The sequence below is a fragment of the Scatophagus argus genome, chromosome 2 (genome assembly GCF_020382885.2).
Source record: "Scatophagus argus isolate fScaArg1 chromosome 2, fScaArg1.pri, whole genome shotgun sequence".
NCBI classification, from domain to species: Eukaryota; Metazoa; Chordata; class Actinopteri; family Scatophagidae; genus Scatophagus; species Scatophagus argus.
Genome location: NC_058494.1, coordinates 12,249,957 through 12,262,994, shown reverse-complemented (window position 1 = coordinate 12,262,994; position 13,038 = coordinate 12,249,957). Strand labels below are relative to the sequence as shown.

At 38.2% G+C, this 13,038-nt stretch overlaps 1 protein-coding gene and 1 non-coding gene across 2 annotated transcripts; one reads left to right on the top strand and one right to left on the bottom strand.

The window, feature by feature from the left end:
* Positions 1-1,013: 1,013 nt before the first annotated feature.
* On the bottom strand, positions 1,014-1,086 carry trnar-ccu. The gene has a single exon. It is a non-coding gene; the product is annotated as a tRNA-Arg (tRNA).
* Positions 1,087-1,542: 456 nt separating this feature from the next.
* ttc26 (tetratricopeptide repeat domain 26) lies at positions 1,543-10,794 on the top strand. The gene is made up of 18 exons (XM_046409558.1): positions 1,543-1,874; positions 2,032-2,175; positions 3,268-3,360; positions 3,544-3,658; positions 4,253-4,302; positions 4,627-4,772; positions 6,037-6,208; positions 6,649-6,723; positions 6,844-6,946; positions 7,281-7,336; positions 7,941-7,994; positions 8,094-8,157; positions 8,244-8,332; positions 8,630-8,713; positions 8,810-8,879; positions 9,089-9,195; positions 9,893-10,026; positions 10,239-10,794. Exons 1-18 carry the CDS (start codon positions 1,872-1,874, stop codon positions 10,351-10,353), a joined length of 1,674 nt encoding a protein of 557 aa, XP_046265514.1. The 5' UTR covers positions 1,543-1,871; the 3' UTR covers positions 10,354-10,794.
* Positions 10,795-13,038: the final 2,244 nt, after the last annotated feature.

The window sequence follows — 13,038 nt, the reverse complement described above, 5'->3', positions numbered from 1 at the left end:
GTGTGTGTACATGTGTGTGTGCCACTTTTCTTTTGCACTTTTGCTGTATGAATGTGCATGTGTGAGTGACTGTGAGGCATTTGCATTTGCTCTGTGCCATGCAAATGCAGCGCATTAGTAACTCGGTTCAGTGTATCTTTGGGTCAGGTGATTTTCAAAGATGGGCATTAAAAAAACAAACAAACAAAATACGTGGTTAAAAAAGCGGTCATTTGATTTTGTTTTAAAATACAAAAATGAAAATTGAACTCTCATTAATCATAAACCTTTCCAGCAGTTGATATTAAAGTCATCAGCACCTAGCAGAAGCAAGTGCTCCAACTACACCTTATGTCCTCACAAATCCTCAAAACAGAGTGAATTCTCAAAATCTGGACTGCAGGACAAACTTTGGACTGAATGCCATAAAACTGATTTATGGACCAGGCACAGCTGTCAGCCTCCCCTGTAATCAGAAACCACCAGCTTGATGTTAAAAACATAGTTTTGTTACCTAACCCTTGACACAATAATAGGTTGAGGCCATAAAATGAACCACGACGTTGGTTTTACTAAGTTCATAAAGCACCAGCTGAACTCAAACAAGCTTCTATACATTAAACAATAAATGTGCAATGTGATACAATAAATGAAAGCAAGCCCTGTTTGAACTTATCATTTCCTGTCCATCCAATAACTAATTAGTTTCACGCTGAAGCTGTTGAATAGTTTATAATCTAGTATTAAATAATCCACCAATAACTAAAAACAGCACCGTTAAACATAATGTATATTAATGACATATTTCTCACAGTTTCCTCTTTTTTTCTGCAGAGGAGTGGAGTGCCCACACCGCCACTGAAGGCTGGTCTGCACCTTCCAATAATTTTGTCTATATAGTGTACATTGTAAAGTTATCTGAATAAATTTCACACAATCAAATTTACTAATTAACGCTATTAGAGGTTTTGATTATGATATTTATTCAGTACATATCGTATCAATGGCTTTTTTATTGCTGCCTTAAAATGTTTCACCCCAGATGGGACTCGAACCCACAATCCCTGGCTTAGGAGGCCAGTGCCTTATCCATTAGGCCACTGGGGCTATTATAGCTCAATTCATCGACGATATATGTTTTATAAAACTGTACAATGATTATATAACTTTGAACACTGAATAATATTTATGAACGTATTTTATGGAGGTTTCTTTCATGACATTTTTAAAAATCCTACGTGGTGTGCCGCAGCCAAAAACTCTCTGTAGCGTTGCTAGGCAACAACAAACACATCACTGAGTCAAGTTATTCACAGAAGAGCCAAGCTATTTCCTGTTAATGCCCAAATTCTGTTGGACTACAAAATAAATGTCGCCCTAGAGTAATATTTCAAAGCAGCTGCAATGTCAAAGATTTTCCATCAAATGCCACTCCCAGTCTGAGGTTTGGCCCCTTCGTCAGAATATTGGTTGCATTAAAACTTCACCACGAAAAGGTATTTAACTTCTCCATTACATTGTCAGGACCTGTGCTTGTGCTTTAATTTGAAAATAAGAAAGCGGAAAAATTCACCTATAGTGGAAAACTATTAGCTAGCTAGGTTAACGGTGCAGTCGACATTCAAAATTCTTCATGAGATAGTTAAATAAAACGTATTAGACTGTAATTTTATCAGGTTCATTGTAAGAGAATTTAGTTTACATTGGCATCGTCATCTTGCAGCTTTAAATGAACAATGAAACAAGGTAGCGTTAGCCATCTCTAACATAACGCTACGTAGCGAGGGTAACAGCTAACAGTTTGTGTTTTCGTAGACATGAACACCCAATGTTACCTTGGTTAGTGACAAACAAGTTTTATTTAGAAACCTCATCGAGAGAAACCCGTCGACATGGTGAGTTAACGCTTTTGTATACCTTATACCAGCACCATTATAACGTTACAGCAGTCATCACAAGTTACCGCTAACTACTTTCTGAAAGTGGCCTGCATGTTGGCCCTAACCCACTCAAAGCTTTGCGATGACTTGAGGGAATGTTGTACCTTCTCAGATCCTCTCTCGCATGAAGCCAGCAGTGGGAGGAGAGGCACAGGCGAGCATCAGTGAGAAAAAGAAGAAAAACAAAACAAAGGTTCCCCGCTTGGAGGAATACTTGCAGCAGAGAGACTACCTTGGAGCCTTGACACTCTTAGAGGTAGACACACATAAGTTAAGGCTATATAATAAGCATAATAATCACTTGCTGTGCGTTTGAGGGGGTTATAAAGGGCCACGTTTCTCTAGAAAGGATTTTTAGACAACCCAATGCTGACACCATTCAGGATGGATTCGCGTTAATTGATCCTTGCCTGCGCTTTCTGTGTTGTACTGAAGCGGACTTTGAGCAGTTTGCAGAAATAGAAAAAATAATGTGTCTCATCTTAAGTATTATTGATTACTGGTATCACTTTAATAACTAACTTGTAACTAATCTAAAAATAAAATGTAATATTTTTCACTTCGAGCCACAGAGCTGCCCCTGAACACGGTGTTGTATTAAAATCAGCCATAGTGACATATCAGGTTGAGTGCAGATGTATTTTTATGGGTGCACATGTGGACCCAGAAGTAATTAAGAAAGTAGTAGAGAAATGCGAAAGTAGATCTGAAGTAATTTAAAAACAATGTCACCATTACATAGTTTGCCCACCAGAGAGCACTGAGACGTTGATTTTATTTTTTTTTTAGTTGTAAAAAAACAAAACAAAAAAAAACATTAAGGGTCCATTAAAACATTGTTTTTTAAGAGAATTACTATTATTATTTTTTCGAATTCGTTGTTACTATATTAAACTCTCAAGCATTCAATATTAGCCAGTATATATATCTATTCTATATCTCTGAATTGTTACTGCTCAGAATTAACTGTGACATGTACTCCTGTGTAGGGAGATGAGTTTCCTCTCTTGAGACCAATAACCTAAGTGGTCCGTCTCTGTCTGCATGTGATTGACTTGGCCATAATCGTTCCAAATTTTATTTAAAAAAAACTTACAAAAATGAATTTGAATAGCTTGACTGGATTGACTTTGATGGAACTGCTGAGTTAACTTGAATAAATGCTTGCTGCCATTTGAGGGTCTATCTGGTTTATTTTTATTATTATTATAATTATTTTTTTAAACATGCAATGCCATTGGCATCAGTCATTTCAGACAATGAATTGCTCCCACATCTGTGCAACAGATAATACTGTATTTCTGAATGCTGCTGCTTTGCTGTTGATGTGTCCCTGTGTCATATCTAGTTTAAGAGAAGTATTGGAGAGAAAGAAGAGCATGCGGACCTCTGGATTGGCTACTGCGCCTTTCACTTGGGTGATTACAAGAGAGCTATGGAGGTATTTTTGCAGTACATGGGTGTGTCTGATTAAATGTGTGTACCTGAATACGAAGAACACATAAAGTACCATAAAATCAGTACCGGTTGAATAAATGGATAAGGATGTGACTGACAATTTATTTTTTTAGTTTCTGATCATACTTGTAATATTTCCTTATCATTTGTTCTTACATTCTTACAGGAGTACAAGTCTCTGACCACAAAGCCTGACTGTCCTGCTCAGGTTTGGGTCTATCTGGCCTGTGCCATGTTTTTTCTGGGGCTCTATAAAGAGGCTGAAGAGGCCGCATCTAAAGGTAGATTTTCTAGCTGGCTACCTTTGTAAATTCCTCCTTTGTACTGCTTGCTAAGCACTTGACCTGCATTTTGTGCGGTTTTCTTTGAGAAACAATCCTCTTGGTCACTGGTACACTGTGATACTGTTCAGTATTTGATTGTGTATGACTCATTAATATATTATCAAAATGTGATCAAAATATGGTCTGCACATCCGATATGCCAGCCAGTTTACATATATTGTTTGTGCTTGATTGTTAGTGTTGTCCACATACTTTTGTTCATATAGTTTATTTTTGGATAACCTTCAGTTAAAACTAATTGTGCTTTATTCAAGGAGTCTAATAATTACTTGCATGTTTTTATTGTGAAGCAGAATTTTTGCTGCTTGATGTACACAAAGGAAGCTAAATGGGGTAGCTGTACCCTTTTGGTATCCATTAATTAATTCCCCAGTTATTGTTATTGTTATGACATTTTTTTGCCATATCACATACAGTTCTGTTCAGTCATTTATGTGATTACTGAGAGCAGGTTGTGTTGTTAATAAAGTCTGCCTCTTATCCTCTTACGGTTTGTCTCTTAATAAATTTGGTATCTTTTCCTGTCTGTAGCGCCAATGTCCCCCCTGCAAAACCGACTACTCTTCCATTTGGCTCACAAGGTTGGTAAATTCTTCTTCATCTTATTATTACTTTTATCATTATTATTATTATTATTATTATGTGGAGGACATTGTTGTGAAATGTTGAGTGTGTATTTGTGTATTTAACCTCAGCTTTCATCTCGTCAGCGATTAACTGCTGTCCTGTTATCCTTTTTCGCTGTCTTGTCTTGATGTATGAGTATTTTCACATCTTTTGACCTATTTGTTCCTGTGTGTGATTCTTGTCTTTTTTCTTTATCTTAGCTCTGTGTGTCACTGTGATCACATTTATGAATGACGTGTCCCCTCTTTGTCTCTTGTCTTCACTTTCATATGTCTCAGTTCAACGATGAGAAGAAGCTGATGGGTTTCCACCAGAACCTGGAGGATGTGACGGAGGACCAGCTAAGCCTGGCATCCATCCACTACATGCGCTCCCACTACCAGGAGGCTATAGACATCTACAAACGCCTTCTACTACAAAACAGGTCTGTGCCTTTTACTCTGAATGAGTCTCACAGTCCTGCTGCACCTGTGTGCAGACATAATGTATCTGCTGATATATTGTAGCTGTAGTATATTAGTGATTCCAAAAAAGTTGGGATGTTGCATAAATGTAAGTAAAAACGTAATGCATTAATTTGCAAACAAACTGTTTGCCAGCAGTGGTTTTATGAAGTGTCTCAGAGCACATGTAGTGATATCCTTCACACACTCGGGTGTTTCCCAAAACGCCCCACCATTGTTTGAGATGCTTCTTTCATACCAATCATGATACCTGTTACCAGTGAACCTGCTTACCCGTGGAGCTTCCAAACTGGTGTTTTCTGAGACATACACAACTTTCCCAGTCTTTGTTTTGCCCCTGTTTCATGTGTCGCTGGTGTCAAATTCAAAATAAACATGTTTTTACAAAAAATCAATGAATTGGAGGTAAAACATTAAATACATTGTCTTTGTATTGTTGTCAGCTAAGTGTTTGCCCAAAAGGGATGAGCTAATTATCACATTCTAGTTTACTTATGTTTTACACAGCGTCCAAAGTTTGGGATCAGGGTTGTAGAAAATGAAAGACTTTGATTCCATTAGATACTATTTGGCACATCTCTTGAAGATATATTTGTGTCTTTGTGACATTTGTGAGCTGAGGAGCAGCTGAGATTTTTTTTTTTCTACTGGGATCGCAGCAGCTTTAGTTGCAGGCCTCTGCAGCAGCTCTGAGCAGACTTGAATACAAATTAGCCTCACTGCTGCTTGCACTTCCTCTGAATGCTGACGGAAAAAAGCAAAAAATATTTAAAGTATTATGCAAAAAATTTTGCCTATTTTTGTCAGAAGAATGTGAAAGTAAAAATGTAAGTTGCTATAGATTCTAAAAACTGTGCCACAGGTAATCCTTAAATATTCATTTTCAGTAAACTCTGACTCTTGTGTCCCACATGGGACAACAGGTAAACACTGAAGATGGACCATGAAATAAATTATCATGAAGCTGCACCCTAGATAGTCCAAACTGTACTGAAGACCTGCCATCAAATTTCCAACCACTTTTGTCCATGAATTTGAATGAATGGAACAATGCCCCATACAGCACGGGGGCGGTGCTTTGGGCGCTCCGCTCGACTCAGTGAGATATACGCACACACAGCAGAAAGTCAGAGAAATAATGTGCATGTCATCATATTTGCTGCGTATTACTCCAGTGATCCAGTGAAAAGCCACATTCACATCATCTTGGATCTTGTCTTTCAGAGATTTCCTGGCCCTGAAAGTGTATGTGGCTCTGTGTTACTACAAGCTGGACTACTATGATGTCTCCCAGGAGGTGTTGGCTGTGTACCTGCAGAGCATGCCTGACTCCACTATTGCCCTCAACCTCAAGGCCTGCAACCACTTCAGACTCTACAATGGCAAGGCAGCTGAGGTACTCACAGACTGATGCTTTTGTTGCTCTTCATATTGCGTTGTGTTTTCACAGTTTCATACACACGCTTTCACATTTTGTTTGGACTCAGCTGATAGCCGTGCAAGATTGTATAGCCCACAAGATCAAAGGCTACATTATTTTACCAATGTAATGAAAAAATGGTTTATTTTTTCAAAAATAAAACATCTTTTTCATTGTGTTTTTATTTTCAAATCTCCACCCATGTTGGTAGCCCTACCGTCCACAAGAAATTAGAGTTAAAGATAACAGTTCACATTACTATAATTTTTAGTAAAAAGGAACAAAAGTTTTAATTATGCTTAATTTATTAGCCATGCATGCACCATTACAGTGACTCAGTAACTGCTTTTCCTTTTCATTTCTTTGAGGAGACTAACTGGTAGGTTTGACTTGTGTCTGCACTCTCCCACTCACAGGCTGAGTTGAAGAACCTAATCGACATCTCCTCCTGCTCCTTTGAGTTTGCTAAGGAGCTTATCCGACACAACCTGGTAAGCTCTTCACAAGCTCAAACAGAGTGTGTGTGTGTGCGTGTGTGTGTATGTGTGCGCATTCACTAGTGACTTATGTGCTACTTTTCTACACTCTGAAACTGTCCCCTATATATGCAGGTGGTGTTTCGTGGTGGCGAGGGGGCATTGCAGGTGCTGCCTCCGCTGATCGATGTGATCCCTGAGGCCAGACTCAACCTGGTCATCTACTATCTCAGACAAGGTGTGCAGCCACGACTTTGCAGTTTTCAGAAATAAGCCAAACAAGGAAAATATTTCCATTATAATGCACGCATGCAGGATTTGTCTAAAATGAGGAGGAAAGCCTTCAGATCTTTATTCAGATCTTCAGAATTTTATTTACAAATGCAACCAAGGTTAGTCATTCAAAATCAGTTCTGAATACAAAAACAGAATATATCTTGTGAGTGTACAGTATAATAAACATGATGAACACAGCAGAGTAAAATGACATACTTTCCCACTGTTATCACGAAACATAAACATAAGATATTTTTTAAAGAAACCTAGCTCAGTTTTTCATTTTCCTCCTCCAGATGATGTCCAGGAAGCCTACAACCTCATCCAAGATCTGGTCCCAACAACACCTCAGGTAATAACTCACAGTAACACTGATTCTTAATGTGATATTAAACTTGTTCTTTCAAGCACAACATAACTGTTTGGCCTCGAGGAGAGACTCTTGATTTGCTTAATTTCGGTGCAAAGGTGAAAAATAATACAGTTGCTGTATTTAACAGTGACGTACGGTAATTAATTACAGCCATGCTTTTTTACAAAAAAAGAGTATACACCTTAAAAACCAGAATGATGCCAGATTAAATGAAGGCCTTTAAGAAACCTTTTTTGATCGCTCCACTTGAATGCTCCTGAAGTGCTTTTTCTTTTATGTGATAAGTTTTTATCTTCAAAAGAATCTCAGTGTCACCTGGATCTGAAAGCATGTGAAGTATTTGGCTTTTTTTTTTTTACTTGTTGAAGTGGATATTTATGGGGTTTGAATCAGCAATGAAAAACATGATCAAAAGACTGATAAGTTCCTCACAAAGAAACATTTTACTTATTTTATATTTTACCCATAAGTAAATTATTGCTTTAGAGCTTCTCTGGGTCTCTCATTTTACATTCTTTCACCATAAAGGGACTAGACAAGAGAGCACATGAATTTTTTTCACTTTGATCATTTCTTTTTGCAGGAGTATATTTTGAAAGGAGTGGTAAATGCTGCACTGGGACAGGAAATTGGATCAGTGGGTATTTCTTCTTTAATAAATAAACAGTCACACACAAGCAAATGTAAGAACAGGGACTCCAACGTGAATATTTGTTACTGTGCTTTTTTCTTTCAGAGGGATCACCTGAAAATTGCTCAGCAGTTCTTTCAGTTGGTTGGAGGCTCGGCGAGCGAATGCGGTACGTTGAATAGAAATGTGATCAGTATGATCTTTAGATGGCAACACTGTGTGAGCATGTGTGTATAACTTATTTTTGGATCACAGATACTATTCCTGGCAGACAGTGCATGGCCTCCTGCTTCTTCCTCTTGAGACAGTTTGAAGATGTTCTCATATATCTCAACTCAGTCAAGGTTAGTGTGGCTAAGTACAAAGCACACAACATATGGTAAATTCCTGCTAGGGATTACAGTGATATTTCTTTACTTTGATAGCAGTATACAAGCTAGAAATGAAAAAAAAGACTCCCACACACGGGGTGATAGGTGTCAAGTGTTTTTTTTTACAGCTGCAGTACATTCATTCAGGTCTGCGTTTTTTCTTTATTCCCTGTGATTTGCACTACCAAAGAAATGCTGACACTTTCTTTGCCACTTCTGTTTGAATCGTAACGTTTTTGCACAGACATGACTGTTCTGTTCTTTTTACAGGGTTACTTCTATAATGATGATACGTTCAATTTCAACTATGCCCAGGCTAAGGCAGCACTTGGCAACTACAAAGAAGCAGAAGAGGTACCTTACTTCAACTTACATCCATACAACCTCTTCTTACAGACTTTGATTAAGTTGTCGACTAATGCCTTGGACTAATTTTATTGTTTCTTTCAGGTTTTTCTACTGATTCAGAGTGAAAAGATCAAGAATGACTATGTTTACCTTAGCTGGCTGGCACGATGCTGTATGTATAGTACTCTCACCGATGATAGTACATTTAATCACAGAAATCTCCATGCAAAGCTTTTTAAATTTTTCCTTCCGTTATTGGCTTAACACGCATCAGTAAAACGTATCCTGAGGCCGTAAATATTTTCCAAATCCGAATCTATGAAGGTTATTCAAACAGCTTGTGAATGGTGGATTATTGAACACCTGTCTTGTTCTTATCAGACATAATGAACCAGAAGGGTCGACTTGCCTGGGAGCTCTACCTGAAAATGGGCACTTCCTCCGATTCCTTCAGTCTGCTTCAGCTCATCGCAAACGACTGCTACAAGGTGCCATCATCCTGTGTCTCTGATCAACAGAAAATGAATATACAACAGTTTTGATCATCAGTTAATTGTCATGTATCAGTCAAAAATGCCAAATATTGCCTTGCCCCTGCTTCTCTGGTGTGACTTTCACTGTTTTATATTATGGCAGATTAAAATTCCTTCAGCGTTGGAATAATCTTTAGTTTCAATCCTAATATGTTGATGTTTGTTTGCTGTCTAATTTAAGGCTACAACTAATGACTATGTTCATTACCAGTTAATCTGCAGATTATTTCTTTGCCAAACGTTTTATTGTGAGATGTCTTCAGATGTCTTTTGAATTTTAGGCTTTTTTTTTTTTTTTTTTTTTTTAATTTGAGAAGTGATTTAGCTAATTAACCGATTATTAAAATAGCTTTCTAGCTTATAAAAGCTTAAAATAGCTTTAAATACTTTTCTGTCAATTAGCTAATTTTTTCAGCTCTATTTAAATACTATAACACTGCATCAGTGTCTTCCTCTGGCTATTTCGTTGTTTTAATAGAGTCCTTCAGTCCCTTATTGCTGAACTCAAACTAAGAGTCCTACATCAACTTAAATGGAGATATTGTATGTTTCATTCACTACCTGTCTGTTTTTCTCATACAAATTCTGGCTCTGTTACTGGGACGTCAGTAAGTTGTGCACTGGTGCTCATGATCACAGCCTGTTGTTTCAGATGGGCCAGTTCTATTACGCAGCCAAAGCGTTTGATGCACTGGAGAAACTGGACCCAGGCTCCAACTACTGGGAAGGCAAGAGAGGGGCATGTGTTGGCGTCTTCCAGCTCATACTGGCAAACAAAGAGTCCAAGTATGTTTGTCTTTTCCTGTGTAATAATGTGGCTATTGAGATCCCTGTCATTACAGAGTAAAACTGAATAAGATCTGGATTCACAGATCATCACATCCACTCAAACAGGACAGATGTGGTTGAGTGGGTGTGATGGCTGAATTAAAGAAACATGAGAGAGGGTGCATTCTTGGTCTAATCTTGTTGCCTCACATATCCTGTTTGTGTTCTAGGGAGACACTTAAAGAGGTGGTGCCCCTGCTGCAAAATTCAGGAAATCCCCAGGTTGAATACATAATCCGAGCTCTGAGGAAGTGGGCCAAAGACAACAGAGTCCTCCTCTCCTGACAGCGCTGCACTTCAGCTCATCATCAAGCAAGACATCAGCAGTCATTTAACTTGAATAAACTTTATGAATGATATCTATGCCACATGAAAAGATGAAATATTTAGCTATGATCTCTACCGTGCTCTAGTGTTTTGTATTAAAATATGTAAAATATTGAATCTCAGTTCAGTGTTGTCAGTGATTTGTGTTTGTGTATTTCACTGTGGTAACTGACATCGTCCAGGTTTTTTAAAGCATTACAAAAATGAAAATCAATTTCCAGAACAGAAAAACTAAGATAAGGAAATCAAGGCAAGATTTGAACATTGATATGTGTACACACACACGCACACGATTCTATTTACAATAGGTAGATAAAAGATTCTTTGACGTGTCCATTTGTTTTCTGTTCATAATGTAATACTAACTGATACGAATAAAATTAAAAAAATGAAGCAGAACATCTGTTGGTCCACTTATATGTGAAAATGATATTTACCCACTTAAATTTAAAAACGAATAAAGTCTAGCCTGGGACAGATTAAGGGTCACGTTGGCCCCTGGGCAAAGTGTTCATGGTTCACTGAAATTTCCTTCACTGCTAAATGTAATCAGGAGTGTAGCTGCTACATTTGAGCTGTGTCCCAACATAGCGCTTCATACCAACTCTAAATAGCTTTTGAGTATGGAGTGTATACAACTAAAATAAGTAAACATCTCTTGATTCACTTTAGAGTGTTTAGAAACACTGTGACACATCATTGCACTGCACACAGGAACAGAAGAAGCTGCTCGCAGCTGCAGAACATGAGAAGAAATGTGGACGATGGCGTGGTGACTCCAGAAAGATATTAGGAAACAAACAAAACAAACAAACAAAAAAAAAAAAACTTAAATAAGTGAGTATCATGGAAAACCTCGAGCTCTTTACTTTGTGAAATGTATCTGGCAATTTGATGTCAAAGATGCAGTTTGTTTTTTTTGTTTTTTTTTTTAAAGATAAGATATTTTACTTTTTTTCCACAGTGGGGAAATTTACATCTTTACAAATTTAAAAGTCCAGTATGTAGGATTTAGAGGTTAGATTGCCAGAACTGGAACAAACTGGAATATAGTATTCATAATCATGTTCATACTGGTGGTCAACCACAGTCTGTACAGAATTCCAGAGTAAAGGGACCAAACACTGACTTTTAAGAGTCTTTGATGTTTTTAGCAAATACTGTAGGCTATCTCTCAATGTGTGGAAAGGGAGGGTGAGCAGAGGGGTTGAGCTGATTGCAGTCTGCAACCTCAGCAGTAGATGCCACTAAAAGCGGTGACTCATGAAATATATCATTTCCTGTTTATTTATTTAGTATTGGACCTCCACAAAAAAAAAGGGGGGGTTTCATGGAAGACAGTCTAAAACAAGAAAATCCTGAACTTTAGTCCCTAATGTAAGTCATACTTCAAACATGCTGGGATCCTACCAACCCTGTAATGCAACCCAGCAGCATCTTTCATTAAACCCTGCCCATTTAAATGTCCTCAACTTTCAAACCTTCTGCCCCATGTGGAATGCAGATTTTACAATTGTGAATGAATTGTGAATTCTCAAGGTCAGACTTGACAAGGCTCCTCCGGACGCACACAGGACACTCATTTTCATTGTTTGAGTGTACGTCCAAGCTAAGCTGGTTAACTTTGTAAATGTATCTTATTCTCTCTGTTTCAGCCCTCTGCTCAGGCTTAAATACTGTTTTTGTCCCTTCATTAAGCAGCTCCAAAACTATGAGCCGGGCCAGTTGTGGAATAACGACTTTGTACAGAAGGACAGTGAATGGGATTGTCATGGACAGAGTAACCAACTGTGTGCATGGCCAATAGTAACAGGCGGGGGCTGGATGACAGCAAATTCAAGACGAATTATTATCCTCTTTTTTATTTATTTGACTTTTTTCTATAATCACACATTTTAAACGTTGTTATAAGTGATTATACAACACAGCTATTGTCATTAATTGGGACTTAGGTTTCGTCTGATAATTTGGCCTTCCGACTGTCTTTCTCTCTGCTTATCAATTTTACTTGGCGATCCAGCTTTGTTGTTCCCCACTGAAAAGATGAAGATTTTCATTATGTTCCTGTGTTTCACTGCGGACACAGATCCTGACAAAAAATTAACCAAAAATGCTCAGGTGGACGCACTGTAAAAACTGTGCAATTAAACTGATTGTCATCTGTAAAATGTGTCAGTGCTCTTCTGACTGCAGATTCAGCATCATGGAAAGACTTAACACACCGCACAGAGGGCAGCAGGTGGGGGTGGGGTCGGGGGGCAGTGGGGCCCAGCAGCAAGACTTTGCCCTGGGACTTTCTAAAGGATTAATCGAGGCATGGTTATGTCGTTTGAGTACGAAAAAAATATACCTCAAATTTAAACCTGCATTTACAGTTTATTGTAATCAGGAGGACCAGGTCTGCTACACTTCAATTGCATATCAACAGGTTGGTCATCAGTGCCTGAAAGTAAATCAGCTGTGTTGGGTGGTTAACTGAGACAGCCAATCATTTGACTTGTTTTCTTCCGTTCAGGATTTGATGTTTGAGTGTGTGCTGGTGCCATTGTAGGAAAAATGCACAATTCAGCATTTTCCTGAATACACACAAAGACAGGCATCGAATGAAAGCAGTCGGTTCTATAAAACGAGATGAGGCTTTTA